The sequence below is a fragment of the Semicossyphus pulcher genome, unplaced genomic scaffold, assembly GCF_022749685.1.
Source record: "Semicossyphus pulcher isolate SPU_LCO1_2020_fin unplaced genomic scaffold, fSemPul1.0.p SCAF_3, whole genome shotgun sequence".
Taxonomy (NCBI): domain Eukaryota; kingdom Metazoa; phylum Chordata; class Actinopteri; order Labriformes; family Labridae; genus Semicossyphus; species Semicossyphus pulcher.
The window spans coordinates 22,391,842-22,408,696 of record NW_027211704.1 but is presented as its reverse complement, the minus strand read 5'-3'; the positions used below and the strand labels follow the sequence as shown (position 1 = coordinate 22,408,696).

The following is a 16,855-nucleotide window of genomic DNA, read 5'->3' as shown; positions in this document are numbered from 1 at the left end:
CTATTGTCTAGCCTGCATCTTCTTCTCTTCTAAAGAAATGTATTGATCATATGAAACATTCAGCTTGATAGATGCCGTTCACCCTCGCCTTTTTAAAGAGATTTTTGGGTTTTTTTGCACTAAACAGGTCCTACTTGCCTGACAGAAGCTTTGATGACTCCACAGGTCCTCTCCCTTGAGGAGTTCCTCAGAGATCTATACTTGGGCCTATCGTTTTCTCCTTTACATGCTCCCCGCCCTGCCTGGGCCACATCACATACCTGAGCAGTGAATTTGCATTGTGGAACCATTTACTAAATTCGCTTATGTGAGCAAAACACATCTCATGAATGGAAAGCTCTCCTATTTTTTCTGCAGGTTGTGTGTGGTTCTCAGTGAGGGTAGACTGTTAAAGTTCATGGATATGGTGTATTTATTTATTTATTAATATTTTTATTTTAGTTTTAGGACACATGGAGGTTAAATACTACAGCTGAATATCACTTGATTTATTGCCTAAAGATTAATTATTGTTATTAAATAAAATGACAATTTCAAATCTCACAATTTCTCCAAGGGGACATCTTCAAATGTATGGCTTTGTCTGACCATCAGTCCTTACCCAAAGATATGCAGTTTTCTAGAGAGAATGAAAAACAATACACAAATTTAAAGTGGAAAACAGTGGATTTTTGGCATTTACAACTCACTTAAATGTTAAATTAATTATATTTTAAGATGAATTGTGGGTCGATCAACTATTTAATCAATTGATATACTGTAGATAAATTCTATAGGGATTCGGGATATTGGGATTGGCATCACAGACAAAACTTGTCTACTAAAAAACAGAAAGCTTGATGTCAGGTGATGAAAAAATGTACCGACAGCGTGTGTCATTGTGGTGCTGTTTCCCAAAGTGCCACAGAAGAGATACAAAGCTATACTCTTGTACTTGAACTGTGACAAACCAGATACAACAGTGGCAATATTTTTAATGGCCCACTCCTGCAGAGTACACCAACAGCAGTATAAACCCAGCCTGAGAAAACATTTCACTTCTCTGTGTGTCTTATTTTGGAAAAAGCATCATTAAAGTTTTTTGGAGGCATGAGGTTTCCAAGGAATGGATGCATGTGGCTCCGTTTGTACACAAGTATAAATTACCGGCAGGTCGTAAATGTCGCATCGTGTTGGATTTTAGTTTAGAGCAGAGAATTTATGACTGACCTCTTTGGACAGAAAGTCTCTTGCCTGCTTTCTCTCTTACACACACAGTGTAAGTCCAGTATATTAATCCCATAAAATATGTGTCTGTGTTTGTCCATAATTAAAAGTCATGTACAGATTGAGTTTGCTTCTCAGTTAGCAGTAGTCTATTTTAAGATGAGTTCGAGAATCAGCTTGATTGTCTGACTCTCTGTCAAATGTCATGCGCATAAATAAAAGAACTGAATTGTGATCTATAGAGATCTTATTCTGTCAAATCCCTTAGCTCAAACAAACTTCCTAATCCCATGAAGACACCATTGGTTTGCTCATCAATGTGCCTTTTTTCAATCATGTCAAAGGCCTCCATCATACATTCAGCATAGCGAGCTTACTGCCCTCATAAAAAGCCAGATTCCTGAGTAATACGTGTGTTTCCAGGGACATGGAGGAGAGTGCTTGAAGGAGCCTGTTGAGGAGCGGATGTGAGGGAGGACAGTAAAAAGCTCAGGGACCAGGAGAGGGCTTGATATAAAGGCTGGCCGGGACAGGCAGCAGTCACACTGGTGGAGCTCTGCTCATCTTAAAGCTCACTTCCTTCAACTTACTGACCAGAGCTGACGCAGCACGTGAGTAACTAATGGCTTCTTCTGTTTCTCTGTGTCTCTGGCTTTTCCCTCACTCTCTTTAACTCTTGTGTTTCTCCTGTTTCACGTCCACTTTTCCTCCTCTTACATGTGTGTACAGAGCTGGCTCGCTGTTGTAAGTACAGCTGGTCCACTCCGGCCTCTTATCTCGCCTGTCAAACTGCTCCATAGTTTGTTACTTCCATGCTCCCCTCCTCCTCCTCCTCCCGCCTCCCTCTCTCCTATCTATTTGTCAACGTCTCCCTTGCATAATGACATGGGATCCCCTTTGTCCTTCTTCCACAGTTATTATTTCCAGCACACACACGCACACACTGCACCACATGTCCAATACTGTATGTTGACCTATTTTGACTGTTGCCTCTCTTTCCCACTGCTAAAAATTTCCTGGCCGCGGTGCCACTAACCCCTGTTCATGTGGAAACACCGACTGTACTGTACGTTTGTATGAACCTATTCCGCTCTGCATGTATGCCTATGTACAGTATGTGTATAAGCGCATGTTTCTGTGTATGTTTCCAGGACGGAGCAGGATGAGCATGCGCAGAGCAGTGGCTGGTTGTGTGGTGCTGGCGTGCCTGGTGGTGCTGCTGGCGGAGAGGACAGAGGGACACATCACCTTCTTCAGCCCAAAGGAGATGATGCTGTTGAAGGTAACAAGTCCAAGTTTGATTGGATAATGTGCAGAAGTCGGGCAGATTGATGATTTATAGTAATGGCTGATGTGTCTTTAGTTTAATCGCACACAAAACTCTCATCAGAGTTAAATTTTACTCAATATTGTCTTATTGCTTTTTTGAAAGAGCATCTTTATTCTAAATTGTTCTAAAATGATTGCTCCTTTTTTTATTGTGTTATAGTAAATTAAACATCTTTGGGTCTTTGATTGTCTTGCTTGAAAAACACAAACTAAGATTTTAACTTATTAAAAGCATATTCCAACGTTCTGTTACATTTCTGGGCCAAACAATCAATCAGTTGTTGCATAAAATAACTGGCAGATGAATAAGCATTAAAAAATATTGTAAATTGCAGCCAAAGTAACAAAAAACAACACAGAATTTAAAAATGTGAGTTGTATTTCATCAATTTTATTTAACAGGAAATCTAAGTGTGAATGATAATGTTACATAACAAGCTCCAGCAGAGGTCAAAAACAGAGCCAAAACAGTGTTAGGAGCTGTGCTGAAGTGTGCTGCTCAGGACAGAAAGTAGTTCCTCGATAAGGGATAAATGCAGCCATTGTTGCTCTTTATACTTGTGTACAATTAAAGAAAGATTTGGAGATTGTAGTTCATTCTCTATCATTGTAGTTTGTTGGTGTATATTTGTGTGTTTTGTGCAGCAGGAGCGAGAAGGTAGAAAGGACGTGGAGGCCCGCTCAGAGGATGAACCGTTCGAAGAGGTTACCGTTCAACAGCTTCCCCTGGTGGAACATGGTGGAAATCCTGTGAGCACACATCCATACACCTACCACCTTCTATCCTAACATCACTCCGGTTTTCACTAAATATCTTTTTTTAACAATTATAATTTTGCTTGTCTAGGATAAAACTGTGGAGATCGCCCTCCGTCTCTCACCCAAACAGCTGGATCACGTGGCTCCGGTGCTCGAAGAGATCATCCATGAGTTAGCAGAGGAACATCAGAAAGGTACCCGTGTTTGATTGGTGGGAGATGTGATGACACACATTTGTTAAAAAAAACTTAAAAACTCACAGCATGACGCAACACAGTTAGACGTGATAGTACTTTGATTAAAACCTCTTTGGTAAACACACTGTTCTCTCACTATCTCTTCCTCTGCAGCCAAATAAGGCGGCCGAAGACGGGAGGGGACGGAAGCTGTACAAATTCTTCAAAAAGCACTGAATGCCTAAATGTTTTATTGTGTTTTACTGCATCATTCAATAAAGGGAAGTTATTGTGTCACTTTTCTGAGCGTCTGTTGTCGTTTCTATAGGAAGCTTGTTTTGGCCACACGGTGTCAGCACCTCTCTCACAAAGCTCTGTCATTTCACTCTCACACATACCTGCATGAAAGTTACATGATTTACTTACAAAGACAAAAACATAATTAACAATTCCACAAATGACATTATCTCTCTTTACTGCTCATATAAAAAATTACTTTCATATTAAGTGATTAAACTTATTTTTCCTTTGATTTATACCAAAAGGAAGCAAGCAACAAAGCGTTGTCACTTTGTAGATATTCAATATGTGCTTAATCTGCCTTAAATCACGTAATTCGCTTTCAATTACATACACAGCTGTATTCAGAAACTTTGCCTGACACATTACGTTAGAGTTGTTCACTCAAAAAGTGCAGTAAGAGGCTGGAATTTGACCCCGTTTCCTCTGTTATCAAGCCTCCGTTCGCCTGATAGTTGTTTCAGAGCTTTGATGTCACTCTCTCGCTCATCTCAAAGTCCTTGACCGCGAGGGCAGCGTCTCGCGCTAAAGGGGCGGAGAGCACCATGGAGCAGTCGCTGTCAAAATATTTCCCAGTTATCCCCTCTGTTTCTTCGGCCACGGCACAGTAGATGGAGCTGACTGCACCCTCCTCTGCAGACTGTGAGGGAGAACAGGAAATGTGAGAAACACAGGCGACAACAATTTAAGAAAGAATTCTAAAGAAGTATGAAACCGGATGTTATGTCTGCCCTGATGTTTGAGCTCTCAGGAAAAGTAGAAAAATGGCTCCTGAGAGAGTCACAAAAACAGGTGATTGATCCCAGATGTGAAAGTGTGCAAAGGATGAAAGGGCTTTGTTTGCTTGTGTCTGTCCTTGGTTACTGGAAACACACTACAAGATGCTGTTAGCAGTGAATTCCAGGAAGCATGTTTGCATAAACAGAAAAATAACAGTGTGAGGGGATTGCTTACATTACTTAGTGAGTTTGACCTTTTTGCTGCAATTTGTTCTGTACTCAATTGCAACATTATGTTTTAAACAAACCCAGATGACCAGTTTCACCCCCAAATAATACCAGTCACATAATACACCGATCAGCCATAACATTATGACCACCTGGTCCCCCTTTTGCTGCAAAAACAGCCCTGACCCGACTTGACCTCTGAAGGTGTGCTGAGGAATTTGGAGGCCAAGTCAACACCCTGAACTCATTGTGGTGTTCCTCGTATAACCCCTGGACCATGTTTGCAGTTTGGCCGGGCGTAATTTCCTGCTGAAAGAGGCCACTGCCACTAGGGAAGACTGTTTCCATGAAGGGGTGTACTTGGTCTGCAACAATGTTTCGGTAGGTGGTACGTGTCAAAGTAACATCAACATGAATGGCCAGACCCAAGGTTTCTCAGCAGAACATTATCCAAATCATCACACTGCCTCCGCCGGCTCGCCTTCTTCACATCCTGGTGCCATGACTCCCCCAGGTAAGCGACGCACAAGCATCCGGTCATCCACATGATGTAAAAGAAAAAGTGATTCATCAGACCAGGCCGCCTTCTTGCATTGCTCTGTGGTCCAGCTCTGATGCTCACGTGTAGGTGCTTTCAGCGGTGGACAGAGGTCAGCATGGGCACTCTGACCGGTCTGCATTTACACAGCCCCAAACACAACAAACTGCGATGCACTGTGTGCTCTGACACCTCTCTATCAGAACCAGCATACATTTTTTCAGCAATTTGAGCTACAGTAGCTCTTCTGTTGGATTGGACCACATGGGCCAGCCTTCGCTCCCCACGCACTTCAATGAGCCTTGGCCGCCCATGACCCTGTCGCCGGTTCACTGGTTTTTCTTTCTTGGACCACTTTTGGTAGGTACTGACCACTGCAGACGGGGAACACCCCACAACAGCTGTAGTTTTGGAGATGCTCTGACCCAGTCGTCTACTCTTCACAATTTGGCTTTTGTCAAAGACGCTTACATCCTTACGCTTGCCCATTTGCCCAAGGACAAAATGTTCACTTGCTGCCTAACATAGCCCACCCACTGACAGGTGCCATTGTAACGAGATAATCAATGTGTTTCACTTCACCTGTCATTGGTCATAATGTTGTGGCTGATCGGTGTATGACCAGTTGAGTCTCATGATTGTCTCAGTGTTCAGGTTACCTTCCCTGTCTGTTTTGATGTTACTTAGTTCCCACATCTAAGACATTAATCTCACTTTAAGAGAACAATAGATGACCGAGAAGGTAATGCTTAAGGGTATGGATGCACGATATTGGATTTTTTGCTGATATCCGATATGCCGATATTTTACAACTCATTTAGCCGATTACCGATACTGATATTTTTTTCCCGCACACCTAATTGCAGAGATCATCAACTCTCTTCTGTATTGGAATTAGCATACAGTCAGTGACGTGCGGTCAGGAGAGGCAGGGGAGGCAGAGCCTCACCTGTCATCATAAATAAAATATATAATAAACAGATAAATTAAATGGTTATATTTATCAAATGGTTTGAACTATAAACTGATTTTCCATTTAACTTAAACAATTTGGATCGTTTTTTATTAAAAATCGCTGAATTTTCACATTTCCGTTCAAATACGGGGAAGAGACGCACAGTGAGTCAGCAGCAAGCTGAGCCTCACCTTGGATTGCGCAATCCCTCACAAACTGTGCTCTGCCATGCAATGAGAGCGTGTTACTGTCTCTCTGTATGTCGCCAATAAAACACTTTCAAACACTTTTAATATATGCCCCCCTGGCTTTCCATAGTTTAGCTGATGTATATAATATATGTGTGTAACCTGTTTAGTGTGCTCAGCGATCTTACAACGGCAGTGAAGAGGCACTGGGTGAGGCAGGCAGTTTTCTTGCCTCAACGTAGGGGGCGCTGGTGAGCCCAGAAATGTTTATGCTACTCCGCAGCTGCAGAGTAAGTGGCAGGTCAGTGGCAGGTCAGTGGCAGCTGCCTCAGACACCGGCAACTGGAGTGGAAGGCAGGAAGCAGGAAGTGCCACTACTCGCTGCCGCTGCCACGAATTGAGCCAGCCCTTGCTGTCAAATGGTGAATAATCTACTCTGTTGTTGGGTTCATATATTTGTAAATCTGATTCTGATGGAGTCAGTGCCTCACCAGCCATGAACCTCACCGCACGTCACTGCGTACAGTATAATGGTGATACTCTTATCACATTTGTTACAACGGTCGGGGTGACGGGTCTTGAGATGGTTAATCAAGTTTGTAGTGTTGAAAGACTTTGCCTTGGCTCCTCCTCGCATCACCGAAGCTGAGCAGTCATTGCAAATAGCAGTTTTGCTCTCTATTTCGTACACTTTGGAAAACTTCCACACCACGGACATTTTGGCTTCTAACTCTCTCATGCTGCAGGTAGACACACGTGACGTCATCACGCTGCGCCGCGCAGGTCTTCTTCGCGCCAGGGACATTGCGTCGAGGTCGGGCATTTAATCAAGTATGCAGCAGCCCATTATTTTATCGGTTAATTATATCACCGATATAATCGGCGTGTTGGCCGATATCCGATAGTTCATTTTTAAGCCAATATCAGCCGTACCGTGCCGATAATATAGTGCATCCCTACTTAAGGGCGTATTTACCTGTGATTGAAAAGTTGCTACTACAGCGACCTTTTAACGTGGGTAGAGGCATAGAAATGTAGTCCAGATATGGTCTTTTCTGGCTCCAAAAAAACTAACTAGCCTCACTAGAGGCTTCAAAGCAGTAGTCCAGAAACTAATAGTTTGATGTCACAGTGTCTTTGACCATTCCTTGACTTTTCATGCTCACATTAAGACTCTTACTCCATTGTGTTTATACCACCTAAGGAACAAACTTAGTTCGGTTGTGACAAGAAACAAAATGGAGATGCGTGTCTCCTTAATCTGTGCTGTAGTTCTCCTCGTCTTAATAAATCCACCCAACACCCCTAACAGTCCATCCAAAACGCGGCTGCTAGGCTTTGAACACAATCCAAAAAGTGTTTCACGTTTTTAATCTTGTTGCACTGGCTTCCTGATGAGATCAGGATACATTTACAAAGATTGTGCACACTTTGTCTCAGTGGACTTTTTAAAAAAGCAGCTAAAAAGCCCATCTCTTCAGACAAGTGTTCATGTAAGGTGAGGATTTAAGTTTTAACTGGTGTTCTGTGTCTGTTCCCCTTGTTTTGTTTTATTTGGTGTTTTATCTTTATATATTTTATCTTTCTTTTATGTGACTGTGAAGCACTTTGAGACTGGTGTTTGTGAAAGGAGCCAGAAAAATAAACTTTGCTTGATTGTCCAATTGTAAAACAGCCTATGGGGCTTGTGGATAAAAAAGGATACAGTTCCAACACTTTTCCTTTGTTCTGTTCTTAACCAAACTTAAATAAAGCTGAGAGCCATTTCAACCTCATCTTTTTTTAACCAGTGTGCTGGAGCACAGATCTAAAACAAAAACAACATAAGAAACACATTCAGTCTGGATTATAGGAAGTACTTTCCAGATAACAAAGGAATTGCTGCACCAAGTTAAAATGTAGTTCATGTTTCCAGCATTGTTGAGCCGTGAAACAAGTACGGTGTGATCTGGTTTGCAGATTACGCTTGCGTTCTGATTATAAAAGCTGATCATTAATACGACGTATCTTTACTTCAGGCCTTCTTACATGCTCATAAGCACACATTGTTGTCAGACTTGTTTGCCAAAGAATTTTCATGAGACGTAAATACGGGTCTGTTTGTCATCTGGAGCTCATGATGTTCCTGAATCAATTCAATTGCAAGTTGCCTGGTTTAAACTGGTCCTCAGCAGGAGGGTCAAGCCTCTACACAGGGTGTGCTTTTAAAAAGAACATAATATAAAACCACATTCTGCCACTTTGTCATGGAGGAATTCTGTTGTCTTGAGTAAAGGGAACATCAGATCTGAGTTAATCTTGTTTATCAGAAAACTGGTCTCACTGAGCCACTCAGCTGGCAGACAACCAGTGTGATGGGTTACTTGATAAAGTCAGTTTACTCTGTAAACACAGAATTTGGACAATGTATTTACATAACTGGGATATTTTTGAGCAGCAGCCGATCACCTTTAACCTGGATGCTTAGAAACCTGATGACATGACAATCTCAACAATGTACTCACCTTAAAGAATATGAATCCAATGATGTTGAAAATTAACTGAACTATATAAGGATAGTGTCTCATCACTTCTGTCATGACAATACCCGGGTGGACGGAGTTTGCGGTGACACCTACATGAACATAAACACACAGAGGCACACACAGAAACATGCATTCAGAGTACAGTAAGGCCGGTCTCAGTCTTGAATGCAGACATTTCCTCTGTAAGTGGTCAAACAGGTGGTTTCAGCTGCAATGCTCTGCTTAAAGATTAAATCTCTGATTGCCTGAGGACGGGAAAAAAAATTTGGGGGGGACTTTTTCCTTTGTTGATAGCAGTTAAGCACAGTTAAGAGTGACAAGAAATGCGGGGAAGAGAGGAGGGATGACGTGCACCAAAGGGCAAAGGTTAGAGTTGAGCCAGCGGCCAATTAAGCAAAGACTTTCTACTGACTTCTCTACCAACTGAGCTAAGCCGGCGGCCCAAACAAAAGAGTTTTCTTTTTTCTGTCTCTGAAAAATGTTCTTTCTATCCTCTTTGGTACACCAGAGGATACACGCTTAATAGTCTGACATGTGATCAAACCACAGAGTGTTTGACTAAGACTAAGAAAAAGTCACGCACTGTGTTTTTGTAAACATGTTAAGAACATGCAGTACTAACAATTACTGATGATTAATTGTTGGTTACTAATTATTTGTTTCTCAAGCAGACTTAAAGGGCCAGCTCGCTGATTTTCAACCTCAGTCTTATCGTGCTATTTTGGGGAGCTAATGGCTTTATGGTAGGAAAAAATTGCAATTTTGCTCTGTGCCTTTGGAGGACGCTATCCGCTTCTCCAATGGACCTCCGTCAGATTACGTAAAATGATCCACCGGTTTATTCTCGTCGTATTTCGAATTCTGTCCCGCTCTGAGCCATTGCCAGCAGCGATCAATCTCCTTGACTGGAAAACGGTAGTATTTCACTCCAGCATCTCTCGCTGGGCCGTTCCTTTCAGATGGAGGGGCGCAATGCACTCTGGGTGTTGTAGGAATGTAGAATGGGCCAAACCACGAGCTGATTGTACAACTTTCTCCACAAATGGGGCCAATTCCAAATATTATTGCTTCTATCGACTACAGAGAACACCAGCTTTGACTGACAGAGGCTTTTTCCAGGGGCGAATTGCTCCTTTAACTCCTCTTGTTCTTTATCTTTATCATTTAATCTTTAGCTAAGCTAGCTTAGTATAACGCACATATTTGACATTTGTTCTTACTTCTATTTTATGCCATATATTTCTCTATGCTTTCTCTGTGTCAGAGCAAATGTAATGCCCAAATTTCCCCCCAGGAATTAATTATTAATTACTTAATTAATTTATTATTATTATTATATTTATATATTCTTATAAATATATTGCCAAAAGTATTTCTGATTCTGATTTATCTACATTGCTGTTAGCGAAACCTTTTTAACTTTCTATCTAAATGGACATTCAAAAGCTAAAATCCTTTTTCTTCTAGTGTCTTGTTTTTCATTCGCATTGTCACACATCTTCTGCTACACTTTTCAATAGGAGTATGCATAGCTATAATAGAGGCTAAAAACAACAAGGATCTGCATTTGAGCCTACCTGTCCCATGTAGCCTGCGTGCAAACTCATTGGTACAGATGACGTTGTGCAGTTTCGTGTGGTTGTAGACCTTGTCCATCATATAAGTGAGGTTCTCGCCATAAAAATGAGAGAAGTCCACTGTTCCTCTCTTATGGTTGACTGAGCTGAGAGTGACAATACGCGATGGAGCTGAGCTTTTCAGAAGATCTGCGAGAGATGAGAAACGAAGGACAATAACGTACACCATTACAGTGACGTGCAGATGTGTAACCATCGTTTCATGTTAAGAATATAGCTGCTATACTAAAGAGAGAGTGCAGAGGCTTACCCAGCAGCAGGTTGGTGAGAAGAAATGGTCCTAAGTGGTTGGTGGCAAAAGTCGTATCTAGTCCCTCTTTGGTTATCTGTCTGGGTAAACCTGTTATTTGATGTGCAACAGAATGCAACACATTAAATCAGATGTACAAATGTCCACATAAATGAGCAAAAACACACGTTTTTATAAGAACTTCACACTGACATAATGAGTTCTCTAACCATGAGGTTATTAAACCTAACCTTAGGTCACCTCACGCACACATGCAGCCACAGAGTTGATTTTGTCAGTGAGGTTGTATAATACTTTCTGTTGCACTGGAGGGAGTTTTGTCGGGTCTCAGAAGCTAAGCTTTCATCATGCCACCGGGGCTTATTGTCTTAATGATGCATCAAGCTGTTTTAGAGCTGTGTCTGTGTTCAATCGCTTGTTCATAAAACAACATTGAGTGTCAGGGTGTCACACTCCTGAATATCTCCTTCTTTGCTTCCAGATGGGGAAAGACAGACTTCATGTTCTTTTGGTCGAATATAGTGTTCTTTCTTTGCCTAATGCTTTCAATCACTCATTTACTAGCTCAACCCAACATTAGTTTTCTTCAAAGTGACATTCTGGTATTGTTACTGAAATGTCTAGGGAGAGTTTAAGAGAGCATGTGAATCCAGAAGCAATAAATAAACATCCTGTGTGGGGTATTTCATCATTATAATTCATGCAACAGCCTCATGCAAACAACAACTTTAACTCTGCTATGGGCAACATGTCTCCAGCGTCTCCATCTGCTCATATTGTACGATAGTGATGCCAAAATAGCCCCCGCGATAGGCGCTGCCATCTTGCGAGGGTGACGTCATTTAGGGGCCAGAGTTGCGCAGTAGAGATCGGCGGGTGAAGCGGCCGTAGCCACTTCCGCTAACCAAAACACACTTAACTTACCGAAAGGATCCCGCACGTCGGCGTACTTAACAGCAGAACAGCTTTTTTGTGGTCTGAGGTTAACGCTCACAGGTATGTAAACTTCAATGACTGTAGTGATTGTTTTAGTTACGTTTCCTCTCGCCGTTCCTCCTCTACTCTGCTAATCCAGAACAGATCGGCTGTAGGAGCCGTATTTGTCAACAGAGCTGTCAATCATCATTTTTACAGCATCAAATAACTAATTAAAAATAAACTTGTCAGTTAAATGAACACTTGGACGTAAATCAGCATGATAACTAACTATAATGACAGTATCCATGTTTGGGAAACATTTATTTGGCGTGTATTTTGATTTTATAGTTTGACTCATGTCCCATCTGTTAACATGGAGAACAAGGAGGCGGGCTTTATGACCTATACTGCAGCCAGTCAGCAGGGGGCGCTGGAAAAGTATTGGCTTCACTTTTAAGGAGCTGTCACGTCATCCATCTTTTTATACAGTCTATGGTATCACCTGATACTCCAGCGTTGTTGACGAGGATGTGGAGAGCCTTTTCCTCCTGAAGAATCTCCTGAGCAAACTTCCTGACAGATTCCATGGAAGACAGGTCCACCAGACGCAAGTGGACATCAGTGTTTCCTGACTTCTCCCTGATTTCTTTAAGAGCTGCTGACCCTCGGCCCTCGCTTCGGCAGGCCAGGATAACACGGGCCCCGCGACGTGCAAAGTCCAAGGCAATGAACTTCCCGATCCCTGGCAGAGAGAAAGAGAGGCAGAATGTGTTTCAGAATAATGTAGCCGATAAAGCAATCATCAGATTCCCTTTGAAGCAGGGAAAATAAAAAGGCATCAGGACAGCACATGTCATGAGTCATCTATGTTACAATATGTGGAGAAACAAGCCCTGAGTTCTGTTAACCAATGTGTCTGCCTTTCTGTTTGTCTTACCTCGAAGACACAGGTCACCTCACAGTGTGACAGGCCTTACAACAATAATGACCCGTTTTTAAGCTCATTCTTTTGGTGAGTCTGCATGTTCTCGATGTGTTTGTCAGGGTTTTTTCCCCTGGTGTTTCACTCTCTTTAACATGGTTTTTGTCATGTTTAAAGTAATAATCTCAAAGATTTTCATTTAAATAAATGTCTACCAGAGAGGGTAGGTGGAGCTAAGCGGCTGCTTTTCCAGTCTCTGCAAGTGTTGCGAGTAAACAGTAATCTACTATGGCTGAACAAACAAAGAAGAACAATGACTACAGATACAACTTCAAAAATAAGTGAAAATCCAAAGAAAAGGAAACAAATTTGACGCTCAGATAAAGGTAAACAGTGTAAAAAGGAAAGCGACCGTCAGCGAGGAAAATCAAGAGTTACAACCGTTACAGAGGGAGCCAACCATAGACGTCTGGTTGTCTGGGACGTATGCGCCTGCAATTGCCTTTTATTGCCAAAAGGTGCCGCCAAACAGAACGAAACTGAGAATTTAGAGAAGTTTTTTGCTGGTTCTGAAACAAAAAATCAATTCTGATTACGCTATATGAGCTACAAAAGCCAACAGACCATCAGCAACAAGACTGATGATTTCTATATAATTATTTTTAATGCCTAAAACTGCAGGTGGGGGGTAGGTGTCAGACGAAGCGATTTACTGCACACTGTCTAAAAAATAAAGTGAGTGATACATGTGACTGTTAAAGAAAGCAGGATAGCATGTTTTGTTAGAAACCACCACTTAAGCATGTACAGGAGAAAATCAGCAAAGAGATAAGAGGTACGGCTTTGTCCACAGGGGGCACCAAAATCTACACAAACCGAAAGTTCCTCACAGGAGCTTTAACTATTTTTACATATGAGCGCCGTATAAAATGTATAATTTGCAAAAAAACCTTCGCAAAAATGTTGTTATAAAGAGCTTTGTTGAAATCAGATCCAACTAAGGTCCTGTGAAAAAGTGATTTCATTATCTTTTTAACGTTTAACCTTAAAAAATGGCTGAGCACGCTTTATGTTTTTATCGTCACACTGGCAAATGAAAAAGAAAATGTAAAAAGAAAAACTCAAGTTGAGCATGAGTCTAATAAACAGAATTTAAGGACAACAAAGTGAGGACATGCAGGTCAATGAGTAGCACCCCCAGTGCACAGAACTACGAGGGAAACAACTTTAACTGCTCTGCCCTGTAAGTTCAAAGGTTAGTGTGTGCTGTCGCGTATTTGATCGTTACTCTGTGAAGCTGTTTTTCTATGTAGGTCTGTGTTTTGTTTTACTTCTGCATTCCTACTAGGAAACATGCACGCATAAACACTCACAGGCGACGTCTTACAGATTACTTCTGATGTTTACTGCTGATGAGTTTCCCCACTATTCAAGCAGACTGCAGTCTCACATATTAGACCTACCAAGCCACATGAAACACTAACCCCCTTTGAGTGTATTACATTGAACAAGCTTGTGTTTTATTGCTTAAGAATTATTTACAGATGGAATTGTCTTTTTTTTAAGTTACACAAGCTTCCTTCACACTGTAAAAACATAATTTGCAGTCCAGTTATGTAATCTGTTTGTTCATCAGTGAGGGTATAAAGTTAATTTGTGTGCCACAGTGTTTATGGCCTGTTAAAAAGGGGTCAGCCATACGGAAACGTTTTGACTTCTTTTGTTGTAGTTCTAGCTGTGATTATAATGCAGATCATCTGCTGATAGTATAACATGCCCGTGTGTGTAGGTTCTTAAAGCAGTGCTTGCCTGGGCTGTGTCAAGCTGCAGGAGGAGGGGGAAACTTTTCTGCATTTAATCATATTTGTGCACTCTTGTTGTACAGGTTGCCAAAAACCCTTCGTTTGACCAGAACAACATTATAAGGGAAAAAGATGCCGATGTTATAAGCTTTTTCTGCTGCCCTGAAAGGCTGGAAATAAAATCCATATGCAGAGGGAACACAGGAGACAGTATTACAACACTTGGGACAATGCAGGATGAACAAGAGTAATAAAAGATATATTGAGTAATATTATCTGTAATGATTTGCAGATGGGATCAAAGTTGTTCTTATGCACCAAAGGAAACAAGTTGTCTGTGTGTTAATATCAAACAGATGTCAGATTTCACATTTTTTTGTTGTTGTTTTTTCTAGCCAGGTTATTCATGATGGTCCAAGTGATCCAAATACTCAGATGCTCTGATCTTTGTTGGCAAACCTTTCTTTGTGAAGGTAAAGAGAGGGATTTATAGTTGCAAATACAGCAGCATGTTTATGGTTTGTGTAAGAGTCCCAAACATTTTAAATGTGGTGTTTATCTTTCGGCCAAGTGAAAATGTATGTTTGCATGTTTTTGTAAGGTGCACAGGCGCTTCATCACACAACATGCTGAGTCTGTGTTTGTGGTATATGTTCTCATTCTTTCTAAAACAGTGGTGTTTCTGCTGGGCGGGTGCCGGACATGGAAAGGCAGAAAACAGTGGCTGATAAGTGGGTAGGAAATGTTCTGTTTGGAAAGATAAGCGCAGATCCACTTAAGCTTTGGTCATCATAGAGACTGTAATGTTCTCCTGCTTTACCTTTATACTTACATAAAGTACATATCTTTTAATCCTGTTTTATACTATATTTCATAGTTTGCTATTTTGAGTACCTCTGCTAAGGACTACTTCATAGTTTTTAAGTGACGCATGCCTTGATTTTTAAATGACCCTGTAAACCACTATGAATTACTTTGAAATTCTGTCATACAAATAAACTTAACTTTGAAGCTATCTTGAACAAGAAAACCAGTAACACCTGACAAACGTTATGGTATTTACAAGGTAGAAGAGATTGTCATTATGATTGTGAGTAATAAAGGTCAAAGGGAGTTGGCTTCACAATGGGTGTGATAAACTATTCACAACGAGGATGATACAGTTTGGGCTCAGTCTCATATCACGATACATTTAGTTTGACTGTAGTAAAAAGTACTGATAAAAAAAATAAAGGGATTTAGTAAAGAAGTGTGCATGAAAATACTCTGCAACATCCGTTATCTATCTTTGGGGGCCATGAACTGGTGTGTATAATAGATAATGTAAGTAATGAGGTATTGAACGTAACTAGTGTGAAAGTAGATGGAAACAACTATTTTTTAAAGTGGTCTGTAGATTCAGAGTTGAATGTTTGACTCTGAGTAACTCAGCAACGAGTAGTTTACATTTCGGTAATAAGTAAGTTTTTGGTGTAAACGATTAGTGAGGCTTTGAAATCCACACAGAGAGAGATGTCTTCCTAATTTAAGTTGCTGTTTAACTGCTGACTTTTATGTAGCACTTTATTCTCCACGAGAGCAAGAACTAACTGACACATTATTTCAATTTAACAACGAGCATGTTGCCTTGTTTGGTTAAATACGTTAAGTATGCCCTTTCAGACGTATATTATATCCATACAAATAGCACAGAAACTAGTTAAATTGAACCTACCTGTATTGGCTCCTGTGACGATAACAGTCTTCCCCGTGAGCCGCACGGTGCAGGCGCGTGGGTCCCAGCTCCCTCTCCTCTGCAGCCGCACAACGAACGCCAGCAGCGCCGTAGAAATAGCCCACACCGGGTGAGAAAGTATGTCAGCCCAACTCATTTCTCCGTCGAGGTTTAGCGCCTGCCAGCAGTGAATGTGTGACTGATGAGTAGTCCTGCAGGACCTGATGAGTGTGTGCCCACTTGTCACTCGGTAGGTAGCGTAGGCGTGCCTGCAAACCGGCTGGTAGTTTATCAGGGTAGTGGCATAGTAACATTTGGGAAGGGGGGTATGATCATGAAAGTGAAATGGGAAACTTCACAGCATGAAAGCATCTGGTTCTCATTTTCACCACTAGGTTATGCTATGTAAACTTTGGAATGCACTGGGAGCAGACGCTAACAATCACAGAGCTCACTGTGATTCATAGCTAGATCCTTTTCATCCTATTAATAGATCAACAAAATATGTTGAGGAATTTTAATCTTATCTGTATGGCCTTACATGAAAATTGTAATATGCCTACAAAGATGCCACAAATTAAGGCTGAAAAATAACTTAAAGGTTGAATAAAACCCTTTTTGACTTCATTTCAGTAATACAAAACATGTTTCTAAAGGCTGTTTCAAGATGTTTTAAATGTCCATGGTAT

General features: G+C 41.2%; 2 protein-coding genes across 3 annotated transcripts; one reads left to right on the top strand and one right to left on the bottom strand.

Annotated features, from left to right (window-relative positions):
- Window positions 1–1,770: 1,770 nt before the first annotated feature.
- Window positions 1,771–3,324, top strand: mlnl (motilin-like). The gene is made up of 3 exons (XM_069678767.1): window positions 1,771–1,817; window positions 2,358–2,488; window positions 3,181–3,324. Exons 2-3 carry the CDS (start codon window positions 2,369–2,371, stop codon window positions 3,322–3,324), a joined length of 264 nt encoding a protein of 87 aa, XP_069534868.1. The 5' UTR covers window positions 1,771–1,817; window positions 2,358–2,368.
- On the bottom strand, window positions 2,916–16,420 carry LOC138606028 (retinol dehydrogenase 12). Of its 2 annotated transcripts, XR_011309346.1 has the most exons (7): window positions 16,167–16,420; window positions 12,231–12,470; window positions 10,811–10,900; window positions 10,501–10,689; window positions 8,903–9,012; window positions 3,417–4,410; window positions 2,916–3,261 (listed from the first exon to the last, which is right to left on the bottom strand). XR_011309346.1 is itself a non-coding variant. In XM_069678488.1 (6 exons), exons 1-6 carry the CDS (start codon window positions 16,321–16,323, stop codon window positions 4,231–4,233), a joined length of 966 nt encoding a protein of 321 aa, XP_069534589.1. In that variant the 5' UTR covers window positions 16,324–16,420; the 3' UTR covers window positions 2,916–4,230. The 2 variants fall into 2 exon arrangements, 1 of the variants encoding a protein (XP_069534589.1); XM_069678488.1 differs by having other exon boundaries at window positions 2,916–4,410.
- Between the last annotated feature and the right edge of the window lie 435 nt (window positions 16,421–16,855).